The sequence below is a fragment of the Oncorhynchus masou genome, chromosome 1 (genome assembly GCF_036934945.1).
Source record: "Oncorhynchus masou masou isolate Uvic2021 chromosome 1, UVic_Omas_1.1, whole genome shotgun sequence".
Taxonomy (NCBI): domain Eukaryota; kingdom Metazoa; phylum Chordata; class Actinopteri; order Salmoniformes; family Salmonidae; genus Oncorhynchus; species Oncorhynchus masou.
The window spans coordinates 31,860,632-31,876,914 of record NC_088212.1 but is presented as its reverse complement, the minus strand read 5'-3'; the positions used below and the strand labels follow the sequence as shown (position 1 = coordinate 31,876,914).

Here is a 16,283-nt window from a genome sequence, read left to right as displayed (position 1 = left end):
ACACAAGCATACAGGTGAGTCAAAAACTTGTCCTGGTGTATTCCTGAATTATAGTCCCATAATGCTGTAGGTAGCAAAACCTCACTTGCCTAAATAGTTTTTAATTGGTCATATTATGGATATCTGTACATTTTTATTGATGTCTCATTGGCATAGATGCAAACACAAAGTCAGGTGCACACACACAAAAATAGACCTTGTTTCTTCAACCTTCCTCATGTTTCAGTTATGAATACCAACAGTGAGCTCTTACTGTGATTTTTGCTTTATTTGGGAGGACAAAATATAATTACACCTTATGATATACAAACCACAATTTCAGACAATCATGTTATTCTGTACCATTAAAAAAGAAAGATGGCTTTTGAACAACAACAAAAATGTGTGACCTTACATTTTACTAACTGTTGTCAAATAAATACAACCAGTCAAACACTGGAAACAACTTTGAATAGATGTCAGCTACAAAACAATACATGTATTCTGTGTTTTCTAATCCTGAGCATGATGTGTGTATTGTGCTGCAACAGTGAGTAAGAACACTGTTGCATTGGTTTATGACAAATCCCCAATATAACCCTTTGATCTCAGGTTGTGCTTGCGACTGTACTGCATAGTGACCAGACACTGCGGAATGAAACACATCAAATGAATCAACAATGAAAATCATAATGTTCGACATACAATTTCAAATTGGCCACATGAATGAAATAATAGAGGGAATCAGTGTTGAAATAACATGCATAAAAATGAATAATAATATATGCTAACTAGTTTTCCTTTATAGAGAACAGCAAGGTAATTTGCTTTCTTTGACATTGGACATAATGGTTCCATTTTGTTATGTGACAAACCAGGAAAAGAGTATTGGCCAAGGAATTTATTTCAAATGAACATTGGAGTACTACTTCATTCTCTCTTACATATTAATCAACAGTCATGTCTAATAAAACCCTCAAAGATTTCAATAAAAACAAGAATAGTGACAAGATAGAGATAATCATGTATATAACAATTGCAAAAAAGGAATTAAAACACGTTTATATTATTCCCTAAACTAAATGTAATAATAAGTTAAATTGCTTGTTTTTTTCTTCTTAAATAAATCAATATATGAATTACTTTTTATTACCAACACTGGAGGACAAAGAGTTTGCTCTTGTAAAATCATGGAGATGAGAACAAAAAATAAAGAGTCTATCATTCTGGAATGTAAATCACCTTCAAAAAGTCTACAACAAAAACCTTGGAGTCTTCAGATGCCTTTGACAGTGTCCTTAGAGACAAATATCACCCTGGTTCATTGAGTTTCGGCACATAGTATCAGAGTTTTCCATTGTCCATTCAGTTCAGTGCTCTAACAACAAATCATCAACAGACATATTCTTCTACCACACCTCTGCTAGCCAAGAGGTTGATCAGTTTGGGGTAGGTGTTGTTGGAAGAACCAAACGCTGCATAAGGCTGTAGCGTTGGGTGGTATGAGTGCTTTTGAAGCTCGTGAAGGCATCTTGACGCTGACTTCTGCTTTCCTTTCAAAATACAGAGACACCCTTAGTGCACCCTATAGGACTCCACTGTGTTGTGGTGTGGCCCAAGAAGGTCTCATGTCTTTGCAGCTACTACAGACAAAGAGGTCTTCTGTCTGCATCTGGAGTGACTGGCTGGTCTTTGGACTCTTTCTGTCCCATCCCTTTCATCCAGATGAATGATACATGGACTCAACTAGTGGCAGGGCATCAGTGAGGATAGTTGTGGGTGGTTGAGAAATCAGTGTGTGTTCCATCATCATCCCTGCCCTGTCAGTGCCTGCAGGGGGGTGGCAGTGTTGGAGCAGTGGTCTGGTCTGGTCTGGTTTGTAGATGGTGGATGGGAGTTGGTGGAGTACTGCTACATCGGGGGAACTACCAGGCCGGTCATCGCTATAGAGAAAGAGAATAGTAATAATCTAATATGTTTTAGATACAAACTTATTTTTGAAAATAACAATCATTATTATAACCCAAATAACAGCCAGACATATTTGTATTGTCATGCATGCCTAGCCTATGTGCATGTAGGTATGGATTTGCTTTTATACAGAAAAATGTTGGGGGGGGGGGTTACACAGAAAGGGGTGTTTCTAAGATTGTAGTTTGGTTCTACCTCTGAAGCTGTTGCCTCCTGAGGCGGGGCAGGCAGGAGAGGAGGATCCCTGGGGCCGGAGAACGGGAGCAAAGGCACTCTTCTGTTTGGCTGAGGACGGGAAGGAGGAGAATGGCAGGAGGGAGGAGGAGGAGCTGGAACCCGGGATGGTGGGACTAGATGGCATTACTGTGGAGGAGAGAGAGAGAATAGTTGTTGTTACTTTATAACAGAAGGATTCTATGCACTGGTCAACCTTTGTCAATGGTGGGCAATGATGTTTTATTGTAGCAGGGACAGGAAGAAAACACAGGACAGAGTGATTGAGTCAGAGGAGACACACTCACTGCCATAGGGAGAACCAGTGGGGGAGGCACTGCTAAAACCAGGGGATCCTGGCACCCCCAGACTAGTCATGGGCACTGCCCCATACCCGCCACTCATGCCTCCACCTCCCCCATAGCCCGACTGCTGAGGGGTGGAGGCAGAGGGGTATCCCCGTGGGGACAAACTGCTGGAGTTACGAATATAACCTGGAGAGAGAGAGAGAGAAACAAAGAGAGAGACCGATAGAGTGTTAGAACAAAAAAGACAGAGGTAAGGAAAACACAGGACGAAAAGTGATTTTCCCACTGGGGATATCACAGCACCACGCAAAGGGACAGACTCTTGTGAATATCACTATAAATCACATAGTAAGTCAAGTACTGCTCACCCTGGCTGGTTTGTCCTGGCTCTCCGATGCTGACCCCCAGCTGGGAGGGGTATGAGCCCAGGCCCATGACACTGCCGTGGGCTGGGGAGCTGGGCAGGGCCTGCAGCTGGCTGTGGGGACGGGGAACACTGTACAGGGCCTCAGCGATGTCCGCTGCACGCTTCAGCAACATGTCCTAAAGAGACAGACAATACAAACTGTTAGCCAGACATCAGAGATTTATAGTAGTTATTGATAAGAGTAACAGTAAAAGAGACAAGAACAGCAGAGTTGTTTACTTCAGACATTAGTCACAAATTTGATGACTTGAGACTTGACTTTGACTTGGAGCCTCATGACTCGGGACTACCCTCTTATACTTGAGATTGATGACTTGAAATGATCTGGCTAGGTTTTGTCATGTTTTGTCATGTTTTGTCACTCATTTTGTGGCACAGAGAAGCCATAGACAGTAGCCGCAGCATCGCCCTTGCAACAACAAAAAACGTGCAACAGATTGGCTAGTGAAACGCACACTTGGCCCTCTGATTGGACCAGAAAACTGTCAATCAACACCAGTCGGGTGAGCTAGCCAACAGATTGCTGATTTACTGTACAGCCATAGGATCGGGTGCAGGGCAAACGTCAAATTGTAGGGAGAGAGGACAGCCATAATAAATAAACATGCAGCTCCAAAAATAGTTTGGTGATCAAGAATATTAACTGTTTTCTTTGCAAGCTCGGCAGCAATGGGGCATCAAGCGACAGTTAGACTACTAGCATAGGCTTACTGGTCTTTTGGCATGCTAAAATGCCTTGACATTTATAATTGACTTATACTTGCATTTGGAATTTGTTGTTAAAATGAATTATTACTGTGGCGAGGATCCCCCACAGGGGCTCTCCAACTCCTTCCAGTGGAGAGCCGCTTTGTTCAACTCTTTAAATATCTGCTGTTGTTTTCACACATTTAAATGCATATGTGGTTAGTCTATATTCCATCTAATCCTCCAATAATTACTAGCGTTTCGTCATTCCATCACCATACCATTTATTGCAACACTTAGACATTTCTATTTCATGTTTCATATGATACATTTTCATTTAGCCCGGGCGCTGTGTTTATTGTGCACATGAACATTCGCAAGACTCATGAGGTAGAAGTTCTGTTCATTTAATTCAATGTATGGTTTCGGGTTATGTCGGAGTTCTGTGTGTCTGAGTCCTATGTCTCTGTCACTCTGGATGTGCGTAATAGGAGAATGTGCTAGAAATAGGGAATGGGAATGGGGGATACCTAGTCAGTCGTCCAACTGAATGTATTCAACTAAAATGTGTCTTCCGCATTTAACCCAACCCCTGTGAATCAGAGAGGTGTGGTGGGCTGTGGGGGGCTGTGGGGGGCTGCCTTAATCGACATCCACGTCTTTGGCGCCCGGTTAACAGTGGGTTAACTGCCTTGCTCAGGAGCAAAACTATAGATTTTCAGCTCGGGGATTCGATCCAGCAACCTTGTAGTTACTGGCCAAACGCTCTAAATATAGCAATGTGGCCTGCGTGCCACGCTTTGGAGTCAGTATGCTGATTAAGAAGAAATTATTGTTCTATGTATGAATGGTGATGAAATATCGTTAATAATCATTAAGTCTGATTAAGACAAATGTACCAATGTAACAATGGATGTGGAAATTGCCATTTAAATATAGAACCAGTTTATTGGTTGTAATTGCCAATTGGGTAATTGTATGGTCCTGGGAGGGACTCCTGTTAGACAGATTCCATTTGGCTTCTCAAGGGGAGGATGTGCAGTCTTGCCCTCTACCTGTGTCTGTTCAGATAGGACAGGTTGAGCCTGATACAGAGGCTATGTATTTTGGACCTTCTATATCTATTTGGTCAATCTATTTTGTATGATATGGCCCTTTCACATTGGATCACCAAGACCTGTAAATAAATCAACAAACTGAGCACATCAACCTGCCTTGCCTGCTGCTGATGTCATGACCTCACGACTGCTACAAGGTCATTATTTTACAATGACATCGTCAAAATGTGTTGCAGACAAAATAATGAAAAGGGCTGTCTGGTAGCTTCAATAAATAGACAAAGATTTGAACAAGTTATTGCATATATAGATTCATGTTTTACTCGACTTGAAAACTTGTGACTCGATTTGACTTGCTTGTGACTCGGTGCCACCTCGGGTGAACAGCGCTGGTTACCTGATTACTGTGTGGGTTTCCATACAAGGCCTCTACCAGATCAGCTGCTCTCTTCAGTAGCATCTCCTACACACAGACAGAGAGACATGAATTAGCCTCTGGTGTTACATCGTGTGTACTGTATGTAAAGTGGGGTGTGATGACAGAAGTCACCATGTGTGCTGCAGTCTGGTGTGGTGTAATGTAGTGTGGTGTTGTGTAGTGTGGTGTTGTGTAGTGTGGTGTTGTGTAGTGTGGTGTGGTGTAATGTAGTGTGGTGTAATGTAGTGTGGTGTTGTGTAGTGTGGTGTTGTGTAGTGTGGTGTGGTGTAATGTAGTGTGGTGTAATGTAGTGTGGTGTTGTGTAGTGTGGTGTTGTGTAGTGTGGTGTGGTGTAATGTAGTGTGGTGTTGTGTAGTGTGGTGTTGTGTAGTGTGGTGTGGTGTGGTGTAATGTAGTGTGGTGTAATGTAGTGTGGTGTAATGTAGTGTGGTGTAATGTAGTGTGGTGTGGTGTAGTGTGGTTTGGTGTAGTGTAGTGTAATGTAGTGTGGTCTGGTATAGTGTAGTGTGGTGTAGCGTGGTGCAGTGTGGTCTGGTGTAGTGTAGTGTAATGTGGTCGCGTGTAATGTAGTGTGGTCTGGTGTAGTGTAGTGTGGTGTGGTGTAGTGTGGTGTAGTGTGGGCTGGTGTAGTGCGGTGTGGTGTAATGTAGTGTGGTCTGGTGTCGTGTAGTGTGGTGTAGTGTAATGTGGTGTAGTGTAGTGTGGTGTAGTGTAGTGTGGTCTGGTGTAGAATGGTCTGGTGTAATGTAGTGTAGTGTGGTGTGGTGTAGTGTGGTCTGGTGTAGTGTAATATAGTGTGGTGTAGTGTGGTCTGGTGTAGTGTGGTGTAGTGTAATATAGTGTGGTGTGGTGTAGAGTGGTGTAGTGTAGTGTGGTCTGGTATAGTGTGGTCTGGTGTAATGTAGTGTGGTGTAGTGTGATATAGTGTGGTGTGGTGTAGTGTGGTCTGGTGTGGTGTAGTGTAATGTGTGGTCTGGTATAGTGTGGTCTGGCATAATGTAGTGTAGTGTGGTGTGGTATGGTGTAGTGTAATGTAGTGTGGTGTGGTGTGATATAGTGTGGTGTGGTGTAGTGTGGTGTAGTGTAATGTAGTGTGGTGTAGTGTAATGTAGTGTGGTGTAGTGTAATGTAGTGTGGTGTAGAGTGGTCTGGTGTGGTGTAGTGTGGTCTGGTATAGTGTGGTCTGGTGTAATGCAGTGTGGTGTAGTGTAATGTAGTGTGGTGTGGTGTAGTGTGGTGTAATGTAGTGTAGTGTGGTGTAGTGTGGTCTGGTATAGTGTAATGTAGTGTGGTCTGGTATAGTGTGGTGTAGTGTGGTGCAGTGTGGTCTGGTGTAGTGTAGTGTAATGTGGTCGCGTGTAATGTAGTGTGGTCTGGTGTAGTGTCGTGTGGTGTGGTGTAGTTTGGTGTAGTGTGGGCTGGTTTAGTGTGGTGTGGTGTAATGTAGTGTGGTGTAGTGTAATGTAGTGTGGTGTAGAGTGGTCTGGTGTGGTGTAGTGTGGTCTGGTATAGTGTGGTCTGGTGTAATGCAGTGTGGTGTAGTGTAATGTAGTGTGGTGTGGTGTAGTGTGGTGTAATGTAGTGTAGTGTGGTGTAGTGTGGTCTGGTATAGTGTAATGTAGTGTGGTCTGGTATAGTGTGGTGTAGTGTGGTGCAGTGTGGTCTGGTGTAGTGTAGTGTAATGTGGTCGCGTGTAATGTAGTGTGGTCTGGTGTAGTGTCGTGTGGTGTGGTGTAGTTTGGTGTAGTGTGGGCTGGTTTAGTGTGGTGTGGTGTAATGTAGTGTGGTCTGGTGTAGTGTAGTGTGGTGTGGTGTTGTGTGGTGTAGTGTGGGCTGGTGTAGTGCGGTGTGGTGTAATGTAGTGTGGTGTAATGTAGTGTGGTGTAGTGTAATGTGGTGTAGTGTAGTGTGGTGTAGTGTAGTGTGGTCTGGTGTAGAATGGTCTGGTGTAATGTAGTGTAGTGTGGTGTGGTGTAGTGTGGTCTGGTGTAGTGTGGTCTGGTGTAGTGTGGTGTAGTGTAATATAGTGTGGTGTGGTGTAGAGTTTGTAAGTCGCTCTGGATAAGAGCGTCTGCTAAATGACTTAAATGTAAATGTAATGTAAATGTAGAGTGGTGTGGTGTAGTGTGGTCTGGTGTAGTGTGGTGTAGTGTAATATAGTGTGGTGTGGTGTAGAGTGGTGTGGTGTAGTGTGGTCTGGTATAGTGTGGTCTGGTGTAATGTAGTGTGGTGTAGTGTAATGTAGTGTGGTGTAGTGTGATATAGTGTGGTGTGGTGTAGTGTGGTCTGGTGTGGTGTAATATAGTGTGGTGTGGTATAGTGTGGTCTGGTGTAGTGTGGTGTAGTCTAATATAGTGTGGTGTGGTGTAGAGTGGTGTAGTGTAGTGTGGTCTGGTATAGTGTGGTGTAGTGTAATATAGTGTGGTGTGGTGTAGAGTGGTGTAGTGTAGTGTGGTCTGGTATAGTGTGGTCTGGTGTAATGTAGTGTGGTGTAGTGTAATGTAGTGTGGTGTAGTGTGATATAGTGTGGTGTGGTGTAGTGTGGTCTGGTATAGTGTGGTGTAGTGTAATATAGTGTGGTGTGGTGTAGAGTGGTGTAGTGTAGTGTGGTCTGGTATAGTGTGGTCTGGTGTAATGTAGTGTGGTGTAGTGTGATATAGTGTGGTGTGGTGTAGTGTGGTCTGGTGTGGTGTAGTGTAATGTGTGGTCTGGTATAGTGTGGTCTGGCGTAATGTAGTGTAGTGTGGTGTGGTATGGTGTAGTGCAATGTAGTGTGGTGTGGTGTGATGTGGTGTAGTGTGGTGTAGTGTAATGTAGTGTGGTGTGGTCTGGTGTAGTGTGGTGTAGTGTAATGTAGTGTGGTGTGGTGTAGAGTGGTGTGGTGTAGTGTGGTCTGGTGTGGTGTAGAGTGGTCTGGTGTAGTGTAATGTAGTGTGGTGTACTGGAGTGTGGTGTAGTGTGGTCTGATGTAGTGTAATGTAGTGTAGTGTAGTGTAATGTATTGTGGTGTGGTGTTGTGTGGTCTGGTGTAGTGTAATGTAGTGTGGTGTACTGTAGTGTGGTGTAGTGTGGTCTGATTTAGTGTAATGTAGTGTAGTGTAGTGTAATGTATTGTGGTGTGGTGTTGTGTGGTCTGATGTAATGTATTGTGGTGTGGTGTAGTGTGGTCTGATGTAGTGTAATGTAGTGTAGTGTAGTGTAATGTATTGTGGTGTGGTGTGGTGTTGTGTGGTCTGATGTAATGTATTGTGGTGTGGTGTAGTGTGGTCTGATGTAGAGTAATGTTGTGTAGTGTAGTGTAATGTATTGTGGTGTGGTGTTGTGTGGTCTGATGTAATGTATTGTGGTGTGGTGTAGTGTGGTCTGATGTAGTGTAATGTAGTGTAGTGTAGTGTAATGTATTGTGGTGTGGTGTTGTGTGGTCTGATGTAATGTATTGTGGTGTGGTGTAGTGTGGTCTGATGTAGTGTAATGTAGTGTGGTGTGGTGTAGTGTAGTGTAATGTAGTGTGGTGTGGTGTAGTGTGGTCTGGTCCAGTGTGGTGTGGTGTGGTCTGGTGTAGTGTAATGTAGTGTAGTGTAGTGTAGTGTAGTGTAGTGTAGTGTAGTGTAGTGTAGTGTAGTGTGGTCTGGTCTGGTCCAGTGTGGTGTGGTCTGGTGTAGTGTAATGTAGTGTAGTGTAGTGTAGAGTAGTGTAGTGTAGTGTAGTGTAGTGTAGTGTAGTGTAGTGTAGTGTAATGTAGTGTGGTGTGGTGTAGTGTGGTCTGGTCCAGTGTGGTGTGGTCTGGTGTAGTGTAATGTAATTTAGTGTAATGTAGAGTAGTGTAGTGTAGTGTAGTGTGTTCTCACTCACCTTGGCCAGTTTGTCAGGGTCACCAGGGTGTCTGGGGATGACCTTCTGAAGTCTCTGGAAACCGTAGTCTATGGTGGGCTCATTCAGCGCTAAACACAAACACAGATACATCAGCATTAGGTCCTGACTCATCACATGTAATGTTTCAGTTTGATATGTTGTTGGTGAATGGCTGCTGGCTGGGGTAGGTGTGGCTGTGAGGTAAATAAGAGGGGTGTTTACCTGTGTAGATGAAGCGCCCAGGTGTCCCCTTGCAGAACTGTTTGGATTTGTAGGACAGCGTGACCTCCACGACCCCTGGGATGTGGCGAGGGGGCGTCTGGACACGGATGGCGTGGGGCGTGATCAACTAAGAGAAAGAGGGAGAAACAGAGACAAGACAGAAAATGAGCAACAAACAAGACTATTTGATCGTCTACAGTATCTGATAGAATAATACGGTCTGCTCTCATAATGCCAACATGTAACAGGCAGCCAACATGTGACTGTGCTAATGAGACAATCCATATGCGTTTGCTACCTTGTCCCTTATGTTTTCAATCAGTTACAGTCTCGTTAATGAGTTGTTTTAAAGAGACAGTTACAGTGAAGCCACATAGCTACCTCGCTCCACACCAGCATGCTGCCGAACACCACCTGCAGCCCGTCAAAGAAGTTCTCCCCGATCACGATGACCATGGCCCCGCCCGTGGTCCAGCCCTCACTGGGGCTGATGGCTTTGATACAGGGGGTGGCTGTAGAAGAAGAGCAATAAGGTCATTTTAATTGAACTCATTCCACATCCTGGCAAATGTATTTAGTGTCTGTTTTAGGGGGTCAGCCCTAGACCTTGAGGTTAGCCATTGTGAAGCACAGTGAAGTGGATAACATGAGTAAGCTACAGTATGCTTCAGTACATCAGGGTAGGTAGTGGTGTGTCTTACCGTATTCCATGCCGTTCTCCACTGACTCTCCCGGCTCCAGCCTGCGGGCTCTCCGGCCGTGTTTGGAGTTATTGTGGACAAACATGTTGTCAGACACAGCTAAGACATGTCCGTCTACACTCACAGTGCTGGACAGGACCACCTGAAAGACAGGGGAGGTCAGGAAAGAGGAAAAGATCAACTCGCGGTGTATCTGGGTACCTAAAGACATGTTACGTCACTTTATGTGACATTTGGTTTCCTGCTAAAATAAATCCCTTGGCTACAATCAATTTCAGCATTCAGTTCATATAAATATTTCTCAACGGGTAATGTGACGACCCTACTAGATCATATTTTTACATCACCAACCCTCTCTCTGTGGCCTCTCTCCCTCCTATCCCCTCCTGAGGCTGTGGTTGGAGTTTCAGGCCTCATCCCTCACTGACACCAGACATATGGACTGAATCTCCTCTTTTTACTGGGAGTTAGAGTATGATAAATGGTGGCCATAATTTGATTTCTGGCCAACAGCATGTGTGTCCCTTCCTCTCCACAAAATACACATGTTCACCATGGAGGACATGCAATCAAAATATGTGGATGTTCTTGTGTGCTTGCCTTGGGTCTTCGTGTTTAAGAGTGTCCATATGTCTATATGTGTACATGCAGGAAGGGGTGGCGGTAGTTGCGTGGTGACCATGAAATACTGATCGACATTCATTTCTAGATATTTGGAAATAGGCTTTGTCATACAAAGGTGGAGTGTTAAGGACTTTTCGGTATTGCAGAGCTGCATATGTAGAGACTGGAGCACAGACGCACAGAAAGAAAGAGAGAGAGAGGGAGAGAAAGCAGATGTTCTTGTAGATGGTTGACTAGGAGAGGAAAGTAATCTGAAGGAAAATAACAGTAAATTATCGATCAAGCAGCAGCAACGGGCTCCTGTCCCGCTCTGATCGTCTTTTAACCTGGAGGTGAGGGCCTTGGAGCAGCCACCCGCTCATAACGTCTCAGCATGTGTCACCGCGTGGGAGTTAACACAAGCATGGTGGAAAACAGGGAGAGAGAGAGAGAGAGAGAGAGAGAGAGAGAGAGAGAGAGAGAGAGAGAGAGAGAGAGAGAGAGAGAGAGAGAGAGAGAGAGAGAGAGAGAGAGAGAGAGAGAGAGAGAGAGAGAGAGAGAGAAAGAGAGAGAGAGAGAGAATGCCTGACAGGGGCTCCGGTGCTGAAAGACAGCAGAGGAAGTGAAGCGGGAGTGTCCCCTGTGACCACTTCCTGGGTCACGGAGCATGACCTCCCCCATCTGGAGCCAATCACTCAATTCTTGACAACTTCCTGAAACACCTCAGCCTATTTCCTGCCTGCCTCCCCCCCTTGTCTCTCCCACCCCACTACCCCCTTCCCTTTCTCTTTCCATCTATCCCTCTTTGTTTCTCTATTGATTTTTAACTTTTCCCTCCATTCCGGTGCTTGAGGTTCTGATATGGAGAACCTATCACCTATACCTGGGCAGACCCTGGATAACGAAATACCCTCTTTTTGAAAGTAGACTGGAAAGAAATGCATGTTTTAAAAATCTATGTTTTAGACCACACCCTCCCTCCCTCCCTCCCTCCCTCCCTCCCTCCCTCCCTCCCTCCCTCCCTCCCTCCCTCCCTCCCTCCCTCCCCCTCCCTCCCTCCCTCCCTCCCTCCCTCCCTCCCTCCCTCCCTCCCTCCCTCCCTCCCACACATAGGCCTACATGAATACACACAAACACTCCTCTCTCTCTATCTCCTACACTCCATACCTGAAATCTCCTCATGTCCCTTGGGTTCCCTGCTGTCTTCAGGCAATTTTGGTTACACTTCAGGAAAAACTTCAAGAAGAATCTGCAGGGGGAAAAGAAAAATAGGACATCAATATCTCAATAGACAGGAATATATCACATGGAAGAACAACACATTCATTATTTGTTGGCCTTATTTAGTGGCATTAATCATTTCAAATCAGTCAAGAAGACGCTGATTGGTGTTCTGGTCATAGAGATGCATTGTGAACATTGAGTGTGTGCGTGCCTACACGTGTGTGAGTCTGCGTGTGTGTGTTTGCATGTGCGTGTGTGGTTAATGCTGCTTCGTGATATCTGCCCTTGCATTAATCACTGCTGTTTAGTTTAGCATTAGAGTCAATGTTATTACACTTTAAATCAAATGATGAAAATTTGTAATGCAGTCCAGTGAAAACTGTGGCTGTGTTTCAAAGTGAACAGGAGCCTGTGATATATGCCAGGGGACTCTGGGGACCCCATGGTATCCCACTATGCTGCATCTGAACCTCCACATGGGGACAGTGGAGGATGAGAGAAAGGCAACTAGAGAGAAAGTGAAAGGAGGACAGAGACAGAGTGTTTGTATGTACGTTTGCATGAGGTTTGTGTGTGTATTTTCTCATGGATGTGTCTCATTAACGTTGTGTGTGTGGGGGGGGAGATCAGAGCGTGGATAGAGAGAGATGGGGTGCTGATAGCCTCCACTAGAGCAGAGATAAGGAGAGAGACGGAGAGACTGAGATGAAGATGTGGAAAGGAGGGAGAGACTCCAAATCCCAGGTGTACACAGTTCGGCAACATAGCCCGCTTCCATGGCAACGCGGCTCTGCCGCAATCCCAAAGTCCCCACGCTGAGAGGGAAAGACAGAGACGGGAAAGAGAAGGCAACCACAAGGAACACACATTCCATCACAGAGAGCGAGGGAGAGAGGAGGGGGGAGGAAGTGATAGAAAGGGGATAGGCAGGGGAGATAGTTGAGGGAGTAATGAAATGGTCTGAAGAGAAAAAGAGAATTAGAGTGAAATGGGCGTGGTGTAGAGATCAGGACCACTAACTAAACAAACAACAACAGTGATGAGGAGAAATGAGAGAGAGGCAGGAGCTGGGCGGCTAGTTATCCAATCCCACCCACATTGAGATCACTGCAGATATAAGTCATATTAATGGAGAGACTTTGTTTGGAGAGGGACTTCATATTGGCCCCGCAGCCCAGAACCCTCCCATTCAATGGTCATTTCTCCTTCCCTCTCTCAGCCTCTTTCTCGCTCTTCTTCCATCACTCCCTCCCCACGTCCCTTGTGAACAGGCCCTGGCTCAGAACTAGCACTTGGTTCCAAGACAGTGTCCAATATTTCTTGATTTGAGCTATTTCAGCGGAGGACAATCAATATTGTTGTTGGCGGAGGGTGATTCTGATTTATCAGTGAGAGCTGGGACCTCCAACCTCACAGCTCCGCTACAGTTGGGCCCGGGGTGGATGTGTGCAAATGGCCACATCGCCTCTCCCTTGAACCACTTCCTCCTCTTTATATCACTATACCCATCTCTCTCTCTCCCTCTCTCCATCCTTCCCTCCCTCACTCCCTCTCTCCGTCCTTCCCTCTCTCACTCCCTCTCTCCGTCCTTCCCTCCCTCACTACCTCTCTCCGTCCTTCCCTCCCTCACTCCCTCTCTCCGTCCTTCCCTCCCTCACTACCTCTCTCCGTCCTTCCCTCCATCACTCCCCTCTCCCCTCCCTCCCTCACTACCTCTCTCCGTCCTTCCCTCCATCCTCCCTCTGTCCTACCTCCATCACCCTCTCTCCGTCCTTCCCTCCATCACTCCCTCTCTCCGTCCTTCCCTCCCTCACTACCTCTCTCCGTCCTTCCCTCCATCACTCCCTCTGTCCTTCCCTCCTCACTCCCTCTCTCCGTCCTTCCCTCCATCACTCCCTCTCTCCGTCCTTCCCCTCCCTCACTACCTGTCCTTCTCCATCCTTCCCTCCCTCCACTCCCCCTCTCTCCGTCACTTCCCTCCATCACTCCCACTCCCTCTCTCCTCTGTCCTCCCCTCCATCACTCCCTCTCTCTGTCCTTCCCTCCATCACTCCCTCTCTGTCCTTCCCTCCATCACTCCCTCTCTCCGTCCTTCCCTCCATCACCCTCTCTCTGTCCTTCCCTCCATCACTCCCTCTCTCCGTCCTTCCCTCCATCACTCCCTCTCTCTGTCCTTCCCTCCATCACTCCCTCTCTCTGTCCTTCTCCCTCTCTCTGTCCTTCCCTCCATCACTCCCTCTCTCTGTCCTTCCCTCCATCACTCCCTCTCTCCGTCCTTCCCTCCATCACTCCCTCTCTCCGTCCTTCCCTCCATCACTCTCCTCTCTCTGTCCTTCCCTCCATCACTCCCTCTCTCTGTCCTTCCCTCCATCACTCCCTCTCTCTGTCCTTCCCTCCATCACTCCCTCTCTCCGTCCTTCCCTCCATCACTCCCTCTCTCTGTCCTTCCCTCCATCACTCCCTCTCTCTGTCCTTCCCTCCATCACTCCCTCTCTCTGTCCTTCCCTCCATCACTCCCTCTCTCTGTCCTTCCCTCCATCACTCCCTCTCTCCGTCCTTCCCTCCATCACTCCCTCTCTCTGTCCTTCCCTCCATCACTCCCTCTCTCCGTCCTTCCCTCCATCACTCCCCTCTCTGTCCTTCCCTCCATCACTCCCTCTCTCCGTCCTTCCCTCCATCACTCCCTCTCTCCATTCCCTCCATCACTCCCTCTCTCTGTCCTTAACTCCATCACTCCCTTTCTCCGTCCTTCCCTCCATCACTACCTCTCTCCGTCCTTCCCTCCATCACTCCCTCTCTCCGTCATTCCCTCCATCACTCCCTCTCTCTGTCCTTAACTCCATCACTCCCTCTCTCCGTCCTTCCCTCCATCACTCCCTCTCTCTGTCCTTCCCTCCATCACTCCCTCTCTCCGTCATTCCCTCCATCACTCCCTCTCTCTGTCCTTAACTCCATCACTCCCTCTCTCTGTCCTTCCCTCCATCACTCCCTCTCTCCGTCATTCCCTCCATCACTCCCTCTCTCTGTCCTTCCCTCCCTCACTCCGTGTTTCCCTCCCTCACTACCTCTCTCCGTCCTTCCCTCCCTCACTCCCTCTCTCCGTCCTTCCCTCCCTCACTCCCTCTCTCCGTCCTTCCCTCCATCACTCCCTCTCTCTGTCCTTCCCTCCATCACTCCCTCTCTCCGTCCTTCCCTCCATCACCCTCTCTCCGTCCTTCCCTCTCTCTCTCCCCTTCTCTGTCCTTCCCTCCATCACTCCCTCTCACCGTCCTTCCCTCCCTCACTCCCTCTCTCCGTCCTTCCCTCCCTCACTCCCTCTCTCCGTCCTTCCCTCCATCACTCCCTCTCTCTGTCCTTCCTTCCATCACTCCCTCTCTCCGTCCTTCCCTCCATCACTCCCTCTCTCCATCTTTCCCTCCATCACTCCCTCTCGCCGTCCTTCCCTCCTTCCCTCCATCACTCCCTCTCTCCGTCCTTCCCTCCTTCCCTCCATCACTCCCTCTCTCCGTCCTTCCCTCCATCCCTCCATCACTCCCTCTCTCCGTCCTTCCCTCCATCACTCCCCCTCTCCATCACCCTCTCTCCGTCCTTCCCTCTCTCTCTCCCCTTCTCCGTCCTTCCCTCCATCACTCCCTCTCACCGTCCTTCCCTCCCTCACTCCCTCTCTCCGTCCTTCCCTCCCTCACTCCCTCTCTCCGTCCTTCCCTCCATCACTCCCTCTCTCTGTCCTTCCTTCCATCACTCCCTCTCTCCGTCCTTCCCTCCATCACTCCCTCTCTCCATCCTTCCCTCCATCACTCCCTCTCGCTGTCCTTCCCTCCTTCCCTCCATCACTCCCTCTCTCCGTCCTTCCCTCCTTCCCTCCATCACTCCCTCTCTCCGTCCTTCCCTCCATCCCTCCATCACTCCCTCTCTCCGTCCTTCCCTCCATCACTCCCCCTCTCCGTCCTTCCCTCCATCACTCCCTCACTCCCTCTCTCCGTCCTTCCCTCCATCACTCCCTCTCTCCGTCCTTCCCTCCATCACTCCCTCTCTCTGTCCTTCCCTCCATCACTCCCTCACTCCCTCTCTCCGTCCTTCCCTCCATCACTCCCTCTCTCCGTCCTTCCCTCCATCACTCCCTCTCTCCGTCCTTCCCTCTCTGGTTTCTCTGTATTGTATCCATCATGCTGTCATGATTTATATGTTTTCTTAGTAGTTTATGCTGTGTTTGAATCCAGTTTGCCTCGTAGCCACCGATGAGAGATATATTGGATAATGTTCTGCTGTTTTCATATACTTCTTTTAAACAGTGCACTTGAATATCCTTCAGTATGTGATTTCTACTCTGGTATATGATGGGGAACATTCTATTAAATTGCTTCAAATTCATGTGGGAACCCCCATAAAGAGACATGGCAGAGTCATTTATAACATTACTGCGGGCTCCTTTGTTGGGCTAAATGACCGTGGCCATGGCCCTGCTCTGTCCGAGACACAGACACGCTCCTCTCCCTGCCCAGCCACCTGCTCTCTGGATCTCTGGCCACTTCAAGTGCACCCAGCCAACAATGACCGCTCACTCCACCCAGTCACATTGGTGACTTCACAGCAGGGATG

At 47.5% G+C, this 16,283-nt stretch overlaps 1 protein-coding gene across 4 annotated transcripts in view; it reads right to left on the bottom strand.

The window, feature by feature from the left end:
• Positions 1-246: 246 nt before the first annotated feature.
• LOC135542076 (transcription factor COE2) overlaps positions 247-16,283 on the bottom strand; it is a 41,643-nt gene continuing 25,606 nt past the window's right edge. For 3 of the 4 annotated variants that reach the window (XM_064968717.1, XM_064968735.1, XM_064968744.1), the window contains 10 exons: positions 11,628-11,709; positions 9,858-9,999; positions 9,538-9,668; positions 9,157-9,283; positions 8,935-9,023; positions 5,041-5,106; positions 2,840-3,014; positions 2,472-2,657; positions 2,146-2,313; positions 247-1,922 (listed from right to left, as the gene is read on the bottom strand). In XM_064968717.1, coding sequence (XP_064824789.1) covers positions 1,891-1,922; positions 2,146-2,313; positions 2,472-2,657; positions 2,840-3,014; positions 5,041-5,106; positions 8,935-9,023; positions 9,157-9,283; positions 9,538-9,668; positions 9,858-9,999; positions 11,628-11,709 — 1,198 coding nt within the window. In that variant the 3' untranslated portion in view covers positions 247-1,890. Of the gene's footprint in view, positions 1,949-2,145; positions 2,314-2,471; positions 2,658-2,839; positions 3,015-5,040; positions 5,107-8,934; positions 9,024-9,156; positions 9,284-9,537; positions 9,669-9,857; positions 10,000-11,627; positions 11,710-16,283 lie in introns of all 4 variants that reach the window. The other variant, XM_064968725.1, reaches the window with a different exon arrangement.